Source organism: Gymnoscopelus microlampas (assembly GCF_963454915.1).
Source record: "Gymnoscopelus microlampas genome assembly, chromosome: 2".
NCBI lineage: Eukaryota > Metazoa > Chordata > Actinopteri > Myctophiformes > Myctophidae > Gymnoscopelus > Gymnoscopelus microlampas.
In genome coordinates, this window is record NC_139939.1 from 17,465,030 (window position 1) to 17,479,282 (window position 14,253).

The 14,253-nt window shown below is 40.7% G+C and overlaps 2 protein-coding genes across 2 annotated transcripts; both read left to right on the forward strand.

Moving 5' to 3' along the window:
* Window positions 1-209: 209 nt before the first annotated feature.
* rps19bp1 (ribosomal protein S19 binding protein 1) lies at window positions 210-4,371 on the forward strand. Its single transcript, XM_084083773.1, has 4 exons — window positions 210-378; window positions 1,970-2,155; window positions 2,867-2,967; window positions 3,281-4,371. Exons 1-4 carry the CDS (start codon window positions 321-323, stop codon window positions 3,428-3,430), a joined length of 495 nt encoding a protein of 164 aa, XP_083939899.1. The 5' UTR covers window positions 210-320; the 3' UTR covers window positions 3,431-4,371.
* Window positions 4,372-7,521: 3,150 nt separating this feature from the next.
* On the forward strand, window positions 7,522-14,025 carry atf4a (activating transcription factor 4a). The gene is made up of 4 exons (XM_084042203.1): window positions 7,522-7,682; window positions 10,235-10,414; window positions 10,964-11,251; window positions 12,160-14,025. Exons 2-4 carry the CDS (start codon window positions 10,363-10,365, stop codon window positions 13,152-13,154), a joined length of 1,335 nt encoding a protein of 444 aa, XP_083898329.1. The 5' UTR covers window positions 7,522-7,682; window positions 10,235-10,362; the 3' UTR covers window positions 13,155-14,025.
* Window positions 14,026-14,253: the final 228 nt, after the last annotated feature.

Genomic DNA, 14,253 nt, shown 5'->3' on the forward strand with positions numbered 1-14,253 from the left:
GTTGAATGTTGCTGCGGGTTGCGTTTTTTTTGTTTGTTTAATATTCTTGATTTTTTGAAAATGTTCTTCCAAGATGTTTTGGAAAATAGCAGATCTAAGGTCACAACGTAATGTAATTATGTTTAAAGGGCGCAAGGCTCGCTTCTTTTCATAGACCTGGTTTCTTATTTCTATCACAAACCCTGGCAACACTGACCGCTCACCCGGGGTACTTGGTAGTAGAGCGAGCGTGTGAAAGCATGTGTAAAAGAAGCTGATTACTATCGTTGCTGTAATTAAATGATATACATTACATTCCCGGTTGTAAATAACACAGCAGAATGTCGGCATCAATGATAAGACGAGGACTGGAATTGCTAAGTGATGACATAAAAAAAGGTAATCATTTTTCTCTAGACAAAATGTGTTAGCTTAGCCGTGAGCAGCAGTCCCGAGTCCTCCTTAGCAAATGTACGAACATGCTGGCTCGTTCTTATTTTATTATTCTAATAATCCTTAGAAGGATTATTGTAACGTTATGTTAAAGGTAGCAGGGCAACAGTCGGATACAGAGATAAGGGATAACTTGAGATATGTGTCTTCTAAGCTTAACAACCCCCCTGTTTTCTACTAGCGTTGATTATTTCTTGTAGGTAGTATTTATCGTATGTCTTTAAATGTCTTGATGAATTGATTACGCAGGACCACAATGGAAACAAGCCCTTAGGTTTTTCGTGTTATCCTTTTAGCACCATTGTTTAATCGTACCACTGTACTATTTGCAAACTGTTAAAAAAGCATTAAATCAATCAAAAACTGTTTTCCAAAATATCTTGTTTATGAGAATGTCAAACTAACATATGTAGGTACTGTTTTTCACATTATTTTATACTGTATATTCCTCTAGGGCAATACAAGTCTAAGCTGTACACGTTTCCATGAAGGTTTCCTTACACTGTTATACATTAACTGTGATTCTGGGTGCAGATGCAGACTTCTGAGAAACTGCATTCTATTGCCTGGCTCATTTAATAAGCCCATTGATGCACCTATTAGTTCAAACAACTTGAATATAGTAAAGACGTACATTTTTGTTTGCACTTAACATTTCCAAAATTCCAACTTGTTTGCTTATATTTGTTTTACAGATAGCTTTTAAAAGCTTCCCCACAAAATACTGATTTAATCTGCAGCCTTCAATCATCACAAAAGGCTTTTTCAGTATCACGTCAAGACATAAATATTATAAAACATCTGCATTATTTTCCAGACACAGATTTGACCAATGTTACATTTTGTAAAGAAAATGTCGGCCGATACTGATATCATGAACAATTAATCGTGCATCCTTAATTGGAGGTGGTCTCCCTTCTCTTCCATTGAGAAATGTATACCCAAATAGGACACCTACTGGTTAGTAGTACTGCCTGAAGCTCATAAGCACAGTATTTCTCCCCTGTCCAAACAAGGATTAGATCTTGAATGAGCTGTAGAAAGGTTCCTCATGCAGGACATCTGGGTTTGAATCCTGATTGCAGCTCCACTCTCATGTTAAGTTAAAAACCGGAAGTTCCGGTCCGTTTTTTCCTATAACATGGGAGTGGACGGGACTTCCGACTTCCGGGCGTCAAGTTGACGCTCATGTGTGTATGTACCCACTGGGTCAATCCACACATCTCCGTTCGCGACCGTTCCGCGTCCGTTCCGAGTCGGTTCCGTTCGCCGGAAGTTCCATCCACTCCCATGTTAAAAAAAAACGGGACCGTACGTTTTAACATGGGAGTGGATGGAACTTCCGGCGAACGGAAACGGACGCGGAACGGACATGTGTGGATTGACCCACTCCGTGTGGTGGTGGGAAGCTACTTTACCACTGCGCCACCCGAGCGCCCTGGATTGCAGCTTTAAAACCAGAATTTATGTGTGTATTTTTTGTTTTAGAGAAAAACAATACAAATCTCCCTCTTACTTTTTCTCTTCAATATGCCAGATGTCAGCAAGAGAAAGAAAATTAATGCTAAGAAGCATCTGCAGACTCCCAATAAGACCGGTGCCATGAAGCTGGTCAGCACCAACAGACACGGTATCACAAAGCAGGTCAAACGGCTGCAGGGTCGCCTGGGTCCGGGCAAGAGCAAAGCTACTGTTAAAGACAAGAGGACCAAGTCTGCTGTAGGTAAGTCTGAGGTCAAACCAGGTCATAAAGGAATTTTCCCCATTTGATTCTCTATATGATTGGTTGGTAGTAGGGAATAGGGATGGGACGATAATCATTATTATCGTTTATTGTGATAAAAAAACGCTCACAATGAAATTGTCCTCCATACACTGCACATCCAGTACCACTTCCCTCGAGAATTGGTAAAACGCACCTGTACAGTACAAACTTGATACTTTTTTCACTCTCTAAATATCTTTGCCTAAAATAGCAGATCTACAAGCTCACAACGTGTCGCAACGCAAGCTTGTAGATCTGCATTTTTTGGCAAATGTTCCACCCCAGACTATGGATGCAGGGGTTCAAGTCATGGTTAACAAAAGTGCCATTTTAAGCATATTTTGATTATCGCGATAATATTCGCAATTATTTCGGTCGCAACAAGCGTGACAAGAATTTTCATATCGTCCCATCCCTAGTTGGTAGTCAGGCTTGTATTTTTGGCCTCTTTAGATAAATTACCACTTTTCCAGTGTCCATTTATGGATGGTAACCATATGATATGAGTAAAATACATCCCTGGACCTTTTTTGATTGTTGACTTGACTTGACACTTGACTACAATACTATTGTTGTTGTTGTTGATTTGTTGGAAAGGTAAGAGGAGAGATATGGTGTAGAGGGGGAAAAAGGAGAGGAAATAATGGACCTTTTTTTTCTTTCACCCAGAGGAGTTCAGGAAGCATCAGAAAAAGAGCCATATGAGTGCAAACCTAAAGTACTTCCTGGGAACTAGTGGCATTAAAGCAAGAGATTCTGACACCATGAAGGTAAGGATTGGAGGATGTCCACTCACGCCCCAGCTTGCTGAATTGGAACTGAACTGTAATCTTGTATAATGGTTATCCATCCGTCCGTCCTTCCATCTATCCGTCCCAACCTTGTGAATGCAATACCTCAGGAACTGATTAGAATTTGGTGATTTAAAGGTCAAGATCACTGTAACTTTTTCTACATATACCAGAGTACTTGGAGGCCAGTCTGGAGCCATGTGGAATTTATAATCTCCATATTCTGGCATATTTTTTCAATTTGTTGGATTAACTGTTGCACCCCTAATACTTGGTCTCTGTCCTCACTTAGATCCTGAATCACAACTCTGGAAGGCAGTCCAGGAGCCGTCCAGACGCTCCCACCAAGAAGGCACCAGAGCCCAAGTCCTTGTTCACAGAGGAGGAGTTTCAACAGTTCCAAAAGGAATACTTTGGCAGGACTGTGGAGGATGAGAAATGAGATGTCCTCAGTGATATTACAGGCCCATTGGAGACACCAGGATTGTGCTTTGTGGGAACAAGTAATTCAAAGTGGTCAAAGTTTTTTTTTTTTGGACCAGACTGTTGAAAGACATATTTGTTTTTCTTTTAGGCTGCTGTTTGGACCACAGCACTCGAAGAGACAGTTGTTAGAAATTGCATAGCTACGTATATCAGGTGATGGATATTCTGTACCTGGAGAGAATGTCTAATTTAAAACATTGTTTACTTTCAATTTATTTGAAAGGACTCAATATCCCACAGCATTGAAGTAATGGTGATTTCACTCTTTTTGTCCTCACATTAAATATATTAATTATCTCATTGATAAATAATATATTCAACATGTGACACGTGTAGAAAAAACTGAAAGAACAAACGTTACAATACCAATCAGAATGACTATGACCATTACCTTTTCTAACAGATGAAGAAGATAGAGGAGAAGAAACACATAGTATTTAGAAACATATATGCTCATTATCCTGATAAGCCATCCGTTTATTTGCAAAGCTTTTTTGTGTTTTTGACAGGTTATTTGAGGATTTCGTCAAAATTACATATAAGGGAGACTGTTGAAAATTGTAATAAAGATTAATACAGACTAATTGTTAACAATGGTCTCAGATTATTCAGGATTGTGTCTTTTCGAAATGACTTGATCCTTTAAAGGTGTTATCAACTATCAATTAATTTCCCAGTCCCAACATGTGTTGCACATGCTTAATTGATTTGATCTACTTTTGTGCAATGTAGCCTAATTAATTATTGGAAGCTACTGTATTCCAGCATATTTGGGGACGATCCTCCACTATGTCAGGTATGAAATTTATTGCTATTACTGTAGCTCTGCCATGCTGCATTATGATGCATAGTACATAATTGCCTCAGTTATCAAATTGCAAGATTTTTGCAGAAAAATATGAATTCAGATCATAATTTTACTGCAAAACATGGTGTTATTCTGTGAAACAACGTTTTGAAAAGGAAATCCCTCAGCCTTCAGGTCTGTCGGCTTCTCAACTTCTTGAAGTGCGCATGGTACTTTATTTCCCTGTGTTTCTGTGGTGGCTGTGCATCTGCCTCCAGCCACAACTTTAGGTTGGGGTAAAAAGTGCATTTGCACTAACAATGAAATGAAAAATGTATATTAACCTATTAACTGGTTACAAATTACTTTTTAGTTACCGGTTAAACGGTTAACCATGAACATTTGGTTATTTTTGTTTATAGGCCTGTGGCCCCCGACCTCAATGCATCTAACAATTTTGGCCCCCTGTCTAATCTAGTTGGATACCCCTGGTGTACACTAACTATTGTCTTAATACTATTGTCTTTACTAGGATAATATGCATCTGAACATATCAAGTGTATTCTTGAAGACATGGTCACGCTATCAATTATGGCCTGGCATCTAGGGGGTCAAGCAGTCTGTGGCCAAACCACTTGAATAACAACATTATTTTTCACACTGCCAGTAGGCCAAGGAAATAAGTACCCTATATTTTTGCCATTAAATATAATTCATCTGAACAGTGTTTGATGTATTGTAATCCGCAATCATTCTCTGCCCACGCTACTGGACCTCTGGGGTTTGTAATGGCAGCTGGCATCAACAATTTTGGCTCTCTACTGCCATCTAATGGCTTGAATATAATAAGTTCTGGACAGTTCAGATACCTGTATATCACTACAAACCATATCTAGACACCATTTCTGTTGATTTGGGTATCCAACGCAGAAAATTGCCACTTGTGGGTTTGGAGGAATGTGGTTTTCTCTCAAACATAACAAAGGAACAATCCTTAGTTTAGTTTGTGATAACATTTCTTCTGCCGTGTCCAACTAATGCTATTCTCAGATTTTCTCCAATGGGAATATCAGGGTAAAGTGTGCACAGCAATGAATTCAATGTCATTTTGAAAAAGAAATACAGCCACATTGCTCATAAAGAGTTAAACGTTATTTTTGGCTCCGTCAAAATACACACTGCAACTATTTATGGGTATTGTAACAGCAGGTGGCATCCACCACTGTGGCTCTCTGCTGCCGGCTGATTTTGAAATGATAGACAATTATTCTGCCCATATTATTGCACTAGGAAGTATTGGCAACTAGACAGTGGTGGAAAGTAACTAAGTACATTTACTTAAGTACTGTACTTAAGTACAATTTTGAGGTATTTGTACTTTACTGGAGTATTTCCAATTTCCAATACTGTTACTTCTACTCCACTACATCTCAGAGGCAAATATTGTACTTTTACTCCACTACAATTATTTGAAAACTTTAGTTACTAGTTACTTTTCAGATATAAATTATGATATTATGAAACATACATTAACCACTTTAGCCCTATTTTATACAGAGGCTATTTGAAAATAGCCGATCTACAAGCTCACAACGCGTCGCATCACTACGCGTTGTGAACTTGTAGATCTGATATTTTCAAACATTTTAGTACTTTTACTTTTGGTACATTTTGATGCCAATACTTTTGTACTTTTACTCAAGTAAATTTTGAATTCTGGATTTTTACTTGTAGCAAAGTATTTCTATTTTGCAGAATTGGTAATTTTACTTAAGTAAATAATTTGAGTACTTTCCACCACTGCAACTAGATGGATTGTTAGAAGAAAGTAAAATGTGTATCGTATAGGGAATATTAGGCTACAAATATGTCTTGCCAAGACATTTCTTGCTTAGGAATATTTTTGATCATATTCCCTGACTGTAAAGCATATTTTTGGTATGATTTTCGAATATATTCAAAACTAGCTGCAGAGGGTCTGCTCGCCACAAATGTGCGCAAAGTTGAGCTTTTAAACTTACACCTCAGCAAAGACCTGAGTGGTAAGGAACTCTGAACAGAACCTTTTTAATGTTCGCCACTAGAGGGCAGTCTCATCTAACCCGTAGCGTCAAACCTCGATGTTTTTTAGGGTTTTTTTTTTCTTTAGCTCTCTGAGATTTTATTTATTTAATAATAAAATAAAATAGAAAAATGTCAGCCCCAAAGCCTGGTGTTTTTATAGACTTTAATTGGATTACCATTACCAATTAAATGCCATAGGCCTACGATATACAATACGATATGAGTATGATTTTTTAATAATGTGTAGTAGCCTATGGTAGCTCAAGTCTAACTTTCATCAGTTATTGCCGGGTGTAAAACGCCACAAAACTATTTCAATCCTCCAATGTTTACATTTTGCATTTGACCTACATATCACTCGCATGGTGTACATACCACTCCCTCCCCCAGAACTAGTTTTTTGCAAGGACTTTCTGGCCAATCAGCGACAAGACTACGCGGAGTGTTTTGGGGTGCGCGTGTTTTCATGGATTAGTGCCATAGATATGATAGATTAGAAACCTAGATACCCCATCGGCCGCTGCAGTTCATTGGAGCGACCTGTATCCGCGGCCGTCATATTGGAAGTGGCAGCCGAGCCTTTTTAATGCATTTATATATCCATTGAAGCAGACAGTCTCTCCACTATTAAAATCATCACAACTCTCTGAGTTTTCAACCGATTTTCAAGCGGTTACGTTTGTAACAAATGCCAGACATGGAGTTATTGATCATACGTGGTTACATCTAAAATATGGAAGCGAATAGATGCCATAAATCAAATGATATGGCAAATTCGAAAATGCAATTTAATAAGATAAATGCTTTTTAATCTTCAGGAAATGAACGCTAAAATGCATATTTTCACACTTAAATACTTTCATCTAATCCAAGTAACAGTAATAGTCACAAAGCATTTCTGTCAGTCCAATCACTGACCATGTCTCTGGGGCCCTGATTTGACTACAGTAAAATACGATTCATTTCACAAATTCGAGTGTGGAGTTTGAGTTTGGCAATTTCCAACAAACTGACTTGCCCTTTCGAACATGGCGCGCGCAGACACAAACGCCGCAGTCGACTGTCGGAGGAGGCGTCTACTTTTTTATATGTCTAGTGCCGGTTAGTGCAGTCCGCTTGAAAGAATGCTATGTGAAAAGGCGGAAGGATACGCATGTCGGTGATGTGGTCATATATAAATGCAGTCATGTGACCCCTCCAGTGCATTCTCTGTTCTCATCACGTTAGAAAAAGCTTGTGTTGTTTTGCATCGAGTCTAAAGTGCTCAAAATGGCAGTGTAATTTGCGGCTCGTCTCGCAGCGGCAGAAACCTCGCAGTGCAACGGCTAAGTGCACTGGCTCTTTCAGGCAAAATGGCGTAAGTACAATTTAGCTTAATATTTTTGTGATTAGTTTAGTAGTTAACAAATCGATTGCATCGTGGACGCCGGGCGTTGTGGTTTCATGTCATGCAACATAACAACATAACGGACAGTAGTTCTTATGCACGGGCCGCGTGGGTTGTTATATTGTGATTAAAGGTCGTGTTTGCGCTTTTTGGGGGCTAGTTTTAACGCTACTTTGTTGTTTTATTTTCAATTTTGAGTTTTTCAGACAAGACTCCAACAGACTCAGACCTACACACAAGACAATGTACATACAAAAAACATACACAACCAGACACATTTAACGTTACTTCAACCTGTAATTGTCTAGAAGTGGTTTGTTTATTTATATGACATAGTAGGGCGGTACCGTGCCACGCATCGAAAATAGCCGATCTTCAAGCTCACAGCGCGTCGGGATGCAAAGCATCGAGAGCTTGTAGAGCGGCTATTTTTACACGCGCTACGCTGTCGTACGACGAAATGTGGCACCCGGCGTCTAGTCCGTCTGGTTGATGGGACATCCGTGTCCCCTCACTGTTTCAGTGAATGCTAACATTGCCACAGTAAAATGTGTCATTATGAGTTATACATGTCATGCCCGGTGCAACAGAGCATTAATCAAAGGTGTTTAAAACATAAAACGTCAACTTATATTCATATTAGTGTGTTGACAACGTGGCATTCAAAATGGCGCGTAGTGTCCCGGCGGCGGGTTTCAATACCCTCCCACCACAGCCAGTGTTGACAGATAGTGCGAGAGAAATAAGCAACCAGGTCTAAGAAAACGAGCCCAAACGAAGTGACTAGGGTACAGCAATTTAAATAAATTAAAGACAAATAATCTTGTAGAAATAAATTAAGTAATTTTGGAACATCTCTGAAACATTTTAACGCAACGTAAATCTTGTATGGGGCTCTATCCGACTCTGGCACAAAATATTTTCGGAAGGGGGCGGTCTGTGGACAAATGCATATTAATTTGGGGGTCCTTGACATGAACATGTTTAAGATCCACTTTTTTAAAGCAACTATACTTAAGAAAAATCACAACCGGACCCAAAAAATCACAACCCGCAGCTACCAACTCTAACAAGCAACTTTATAGAAAAAGTAGCCCAAAGTCGCTTATAATAAGCGGACATGGCAACACTGACCGTGACAGATGGCTCTCTGTGTTGTGAAAATGGCGGTTGGCCACCCCCGGCCTCTCCCCTGTCTCCAGCAAACTGCCTTTTTACCGCCGGTCTGAGCAGGGGGGGGCGGAGAGCGGGGGTTATAAATTAACTTAAAGTATCAAAGTAATAACTAAAATGTTTGAAAATAGCATATCTACAAGCTATCCGTTGGTGTTTGTTCCGTTGTCTGGTTAAAAATAAAATAACAAACCATCCAAAAATAATTAAAGCTTGTAGATCTGCTATTTTCAAATAGCCTAGGTATAATAGGTGAAAACAGCATATATACAAGCTATCCGTTGGTGTTTGTTCTGTTGTCTTGGTTAAAAATAAAAAACAATCCAAAAAGAATTAAAGCTTGTAGATCTGCTATTTTCAAATAGCCTAGGTATATAATAGGGCTAAAGTGGTTAATGTATGTTTTATAATGTAATAATTTATATCTGCAAAGTAACTAGTAACTAAAGTTAATTGTAGAGGAGTAAAAGTACAATATTTGCCTCCGCCCCCCTCTGCTCAGACCGGCGGTAAAAAGGCAGTTCGCCTGTCTCCATGGTGACTCAGTAGGGAGGCGGAGTTACCGACCAAACCATGACCAAATTAGGAGATGTTATGCCCCGGTGGAGGAGGAGCGTTTCCCATCATCAACGCTGTTAGCCTTTCCATTGAAGGGATCAGATGGAAATAGCCCCCACTAAACACACACTAATAACTAGTCATAGGGAAAGTACACACATACCGTTCACACTTCTCTCTTAGTGTTGTCACTGTCATGATTAATTTGTATCACTGCGAAATGTCAGCCAAGTGTAAACTAGATGACAAATAGTTATGCAGAGTTGACAAGATTATCTTATGAAAATATATTTTTCAAATATCTTTATACCTGTGGCACTACACCGTCGAATGATTTAAATGTCATATTTGTGTTTTGTGCTAATGATAACAATGTTTATCCCTTAACCCATTAGACCGTAGGCCGATTCTACAAATGCCTTCCAAATCAGTGGTTTGCAAACGTTTTTGTGACAAGGGCCCCAAAAATGATATGTACTATTTGGCCATGGACCCCCATCTGAAAATGTTTTGTGCCAGGGACTCCCAGAACAAAAGATTCAAATTATTCAGATTATTCAACACTGTCAAGATTTAAAAAATACCAGATGTACAAGCTCTCAGTGCGGCATGAAGTGATGCCCTGTGAGCTTGTATATCTGCCATTTTTGAGAACCACTGTTCTAAACCAATGTTCTCATATATAGCTAAAATTCTAATTGTCCATGTATATAAACATGTAGGTTAATAATGGGCCTAATTTTTCATCACGATTGACCTGCCTTCCACATTATCCACTCTTTTCCATGCAGGTCTCTCCCGGCATCCACCCTCAGCTTTGCTGCCATCGACAGCAGGACCGAACCAGACTCGATAACGTTACCAGACACTCCATTGTTTTTATTGACCCATTCACAACGACCACTGACCAGCAGCAGCCATGACTCTGAGCTCCCAACTAGCTTTGGAGGACGTGGGGGCCCTGTTCTTAGGTTGGTATTACAAGTGAAATGTCCAGCACTACACGTAATATTCAAAATGGATAGGAAGTTGGGTTAAACAGTGGCAGGTGAAAAAAACACCTAGATTTTAACCCATTAAGACCTGGAACGCATCTGTGTCACTTTAGATTTCTTTGGCTATTCAAATAGCAGATATACAAGTTCATAGAGGATGAGCTTGTAGATCTGCTATTTTTGAAAAATCGTGAACTTTTTTTTTTTTTTTTATCAAAACTGTTTTCTAAACGGATTTAGAAAACATTTTAAAGAATCGCCTCAGGTCTTAATGGGTTAAGGATCTAGTTGTTAGGTGAACTATGTCAATTGTGAAGTTCATACTGTTATCCACCTAAGTTTTGGAAAATCAGAAATCAGAATCTAGAAATCAGTTTTTCATTTGGGTTGTGATCAAGACCAATAAAACAAAGTAAATGGCTGTAGGCCATTATGACTTAAATTGTCGCAGGAGCATGACATCTTGATGTGTGGGGCTTGATGTCTTTAGTCCGTGTTCCAAACTGTCATTTTGTTCCGCCACAGGGCCCTCATTTCTGATGGCTGACCCCATGGGGCCCCTTCTGGACCAAGATGAAGAGGAAGCTCTCTCTCCCCCCTCCTTCATAGAAGGGAGGGCGGCATCTTCGCCTTCCCACTCTTTTTCCTCCTATGCCTCCTCCCCTGTCTCTTTTTCCTCCCCACCACCCTCTCCTCCCCCTCCCACCTATCCCTTGTTCGTGGGAACCAAGGCCAGGGAGGACTCCCTGTCCTTCCCCTGGTTTGGTGCCAGTGACCTGCTTGATGCTGACGTCAGAGCAGACAATGGCAAAGGTGAGAGTTTAGAGTTTATATACTTTCACATATTGAAATGAAGCGGGGAGACATCATGAAAATAGAAATTTACTAGGGAGCACATAAACCGAAAGTGTGTCGTCAATTTCAATTTAGTAACGAGGGGGGAGAGAACCATAAAATGTTTGTAGGGTGGCACACTCACACTGCTCTTTGAAAGGCATTTTAATTAATGGTAATTACTTGCAGGCTAGGGTTGGGTCTCAAAGAACATGCCACAATGCACCATCTTTTTCCACACCTTTACATGGGTCTGGATGAATGGAAAATGTATTTCAATCAGTTGTAAAACAATTAATGTGTAAAAAAAATACAGGTCTTGAAACTGGTGATACAGAGACCTGAAAGGCTGTTCAAGGCATTTTAAACCGTTCCCCAGCATTTCAGGTTAGACGACTGGTGTGTGGTGATTCCGTGGTTTACACTGGCATGCAATGACATTACACATGGGAGCCACACCTCACATTACAATGATGGAGTAATATACTAGTTTAGACAGGTTCTGTAAAATGTGTTATCTCACAATTCCCCAGGGGGCTTCTTATGAACTATCCTCGTTCATCAGTATTGGACCTATTATTATGTAAGCGGTAGCTTAACTGTACAACACATGTCAAAGTTTGAAAGCCAAAGGCTTTCCAGCAGACCTAGATATACGATCTGTTTTGAAGGTCTTCCGAGAAATACTCGAAACAATAACTGGTACCTGAAATCTTATATTCTGTGTTTTAGGTTAGCTATTCAATAACGAGTAATACAAATGTGATACTGTTAATATCTGAGTAGTCATCACGATACATGATATTCATCTCCTGTTTATCCCTGTAGCATGTGATTCTCCAACTACAGTAAGTAATGTTCTCTGTGTTGCCTCTCTTTGTCATCAGAGGATGCGTTCACGGGCATGGAATGGATGACCGAGAAAATTGATCTGAGCGACTTCGACTTGGATTCTCTCATCGGCTCCTGTGCCTCAGATGAGCCCCCCAGCTCTTCCGAGGAACTCCTGGCTTCCCTCAACTCCCACATGGATCTGGAACTAGACACCTTCGATGCATCCATCCCTGCCTCACATGATTCCCTGGGTCTGGGTATGTCACTGCCCGACCTCCCCCTGGAGTTCCCTCACGCTGTTGGAGCTGAGGTAAAGCAGCAAGGGGTGGCTCCCGAGCAGGACGTTGTTGTGAAGTCAGAGCCTTCCTCACCGGCTCCTCCTCTGTCTCCCCACTCTCCTGTCTACACGTTGGACTTGGAGCTGGGGAGTGAAGTGGATGTCCTGGATGCAGGGAAAGCCACCTCAACCATCACCGTCATCCCAGATTCTAGTGGAAATGTTCAGACCGCCACTCCCATCGTGATCGCTCTCCCCACAACCACCCACTTTGTGGTGGTCCTCACCCCTAAAGATGAATCCACCCTTGTCCCTCTCCCCGAGTCGGCCAACAAAACCTCTCCCGCATCCAATGATTGCGACAGTGATTCTGGCATCGAGTCTATACCCAGTTCACCTCCACAGATCCACTCTACTCCTCCTAATTCTGCCACCTCTCCCTCAGCAGCCGGTTCTTCCAGAACCAAGCCCTACTCCAAGCCGGAGCTCACCTCCCCCAGTCCCAAAGCCCCACGGGTCAAATCTGTGTCGGGCGCGCCCAAGGTCGAGAAGAAAATTAAGAAGATGGAGCAGAACAAGACAGCGGCCACCCGCTACCGGCAAAAGAAGCGGGTGGAGCAGGAAGTGCTGGTTTCAGAGTGCACTGAGCTGGAGAAGAAAAACGACGTGCTGCGGGATAAGGCCGAGTCCATCAGCCGAGAGATCCAGTACCTCAAGGACCTGATGGAGGAAGTCCGCAACCGTCGTAGCAAGACCAGCACAGTGGCCTAGTCATGGATGAAACGGTCACGTTTCTGCTCCCATTCTAGCATATCCTAGCAAAGAAGTCCATGTAGTTGTAGTTTATACATTCTATATAGGGGTTAAGTCTGATTAAGCTTAGTTGTGCATGGGTGTTGCACACCGAAAATAGCAGATCGACAAGCTCACAACACATCACACTGCGACACCCGTGGGCAACTAAGTGAGGCTTGAATAGGGCTGCAGTTATGCATGGTAGTATGCTAGTGTGGGTGTTTGAAACTGTCAAGTGGACAGAAAATGATGTAGGGGGAGATTAATGATGAAAGAACAGAACAGGAAAGTTGATGAGATTACTACTTATGTAGAGAACGGGGTGAGCTGAGAGGTCGTCAGTGGAAGCATCGGTACATGCTGGTCTCTCAGTCTCTTGTTCCCTGATGCTCTGTCATATAACATCTTGCACTAACGGGTAGCGTTTGTAATAGTTTGTAGGCTAGGCATGTGAAATATGAGTTTTCATAGCTTGTATTACTATACTCCCCCATACCGATATGTGGCCAGACCCCACCTCACCAAATTGCAACATAAAAAAAAAGTGACCACCCTATTACCCTTTCACCCCCCCACCCCACCCCCCCTCTCTCTTCTCATTCTAATTTCACAATTTCCTCTGAGCTTAAGTCCAGAAAGGGGCCTCATTTATTTAAGAATTTGTTACACTGAACCTGTTTTGACAAATTTTGTTTGTACATAGTTCCTCCTGCTTTCTGATTGTGGTTTTTATTATTTAATATTGGATAACTCTTTAATGTCGTAGTTAACCACTTTCTTAGTTCAAGTGTTTGGCTTGTATAATGCTTTGCGTCTGTTTTTCTATTAAATATCTATCTATACTCAAGTGAAAGCTTGTATACTTTATTTATTACCAAGTTTATCTGCATGACATGAATGATGAAATCCACCAATCCATTTATTGCAGTTTTCATGCAGAACATCACTGCACTACCCAGAAAGTTTGTTAAATGCTATATGTCAAGGCATGTCAGTAGCTTCTGCTTCTAATTTACACAGATGTAACTAATTTATTGTTGTCATTTTAAACAAATTAGTACGGAAACATGTTTTT

Coding starts and splice junctions, on each gene's coding strand:
- rps19bp1 (XM_084083773.1), top strand. CDS start 321: ATGTCGGCATCAATGATAAGACGAGGACTGGAATTGCTAAGTGATGAC. Junction 2,156..2,866: donor GAGGACCAAGTCTGCTGTAG/GTAAGTCTGAGG, acceptor TCTTTCACCCAG/AGGAGTTCAGGAAGCATCAG. Junction 2,968..3,280: donor GAGATTCTGACACCATGAAG/GTAAGGATTGGA, acceptor GTCCTCACTTAG/ATCCTGAATCACAACTCTGG.
- atf4a (XM_084042203.1), top strand. CDS start 10,363: ATGACTCTGAGCTCCCAACTAGCTTTGGAGGACGTGGGGGCCCTGTTC. Junction 10,415..10,963: donor CGTGGGGGCCCTGTTCTTAG/GTTGGTATTACA, acceptor GTTCCGCCACAG/GGCCCTCATTTCTGATGGCT. Junction 11,252..12,159: donor CAGAGCAGACAATGGCAAAG/GTGAGAGTTTAG, acceptor CTTTGTCATCAG/AGGATGCGTTCACGGGCATG.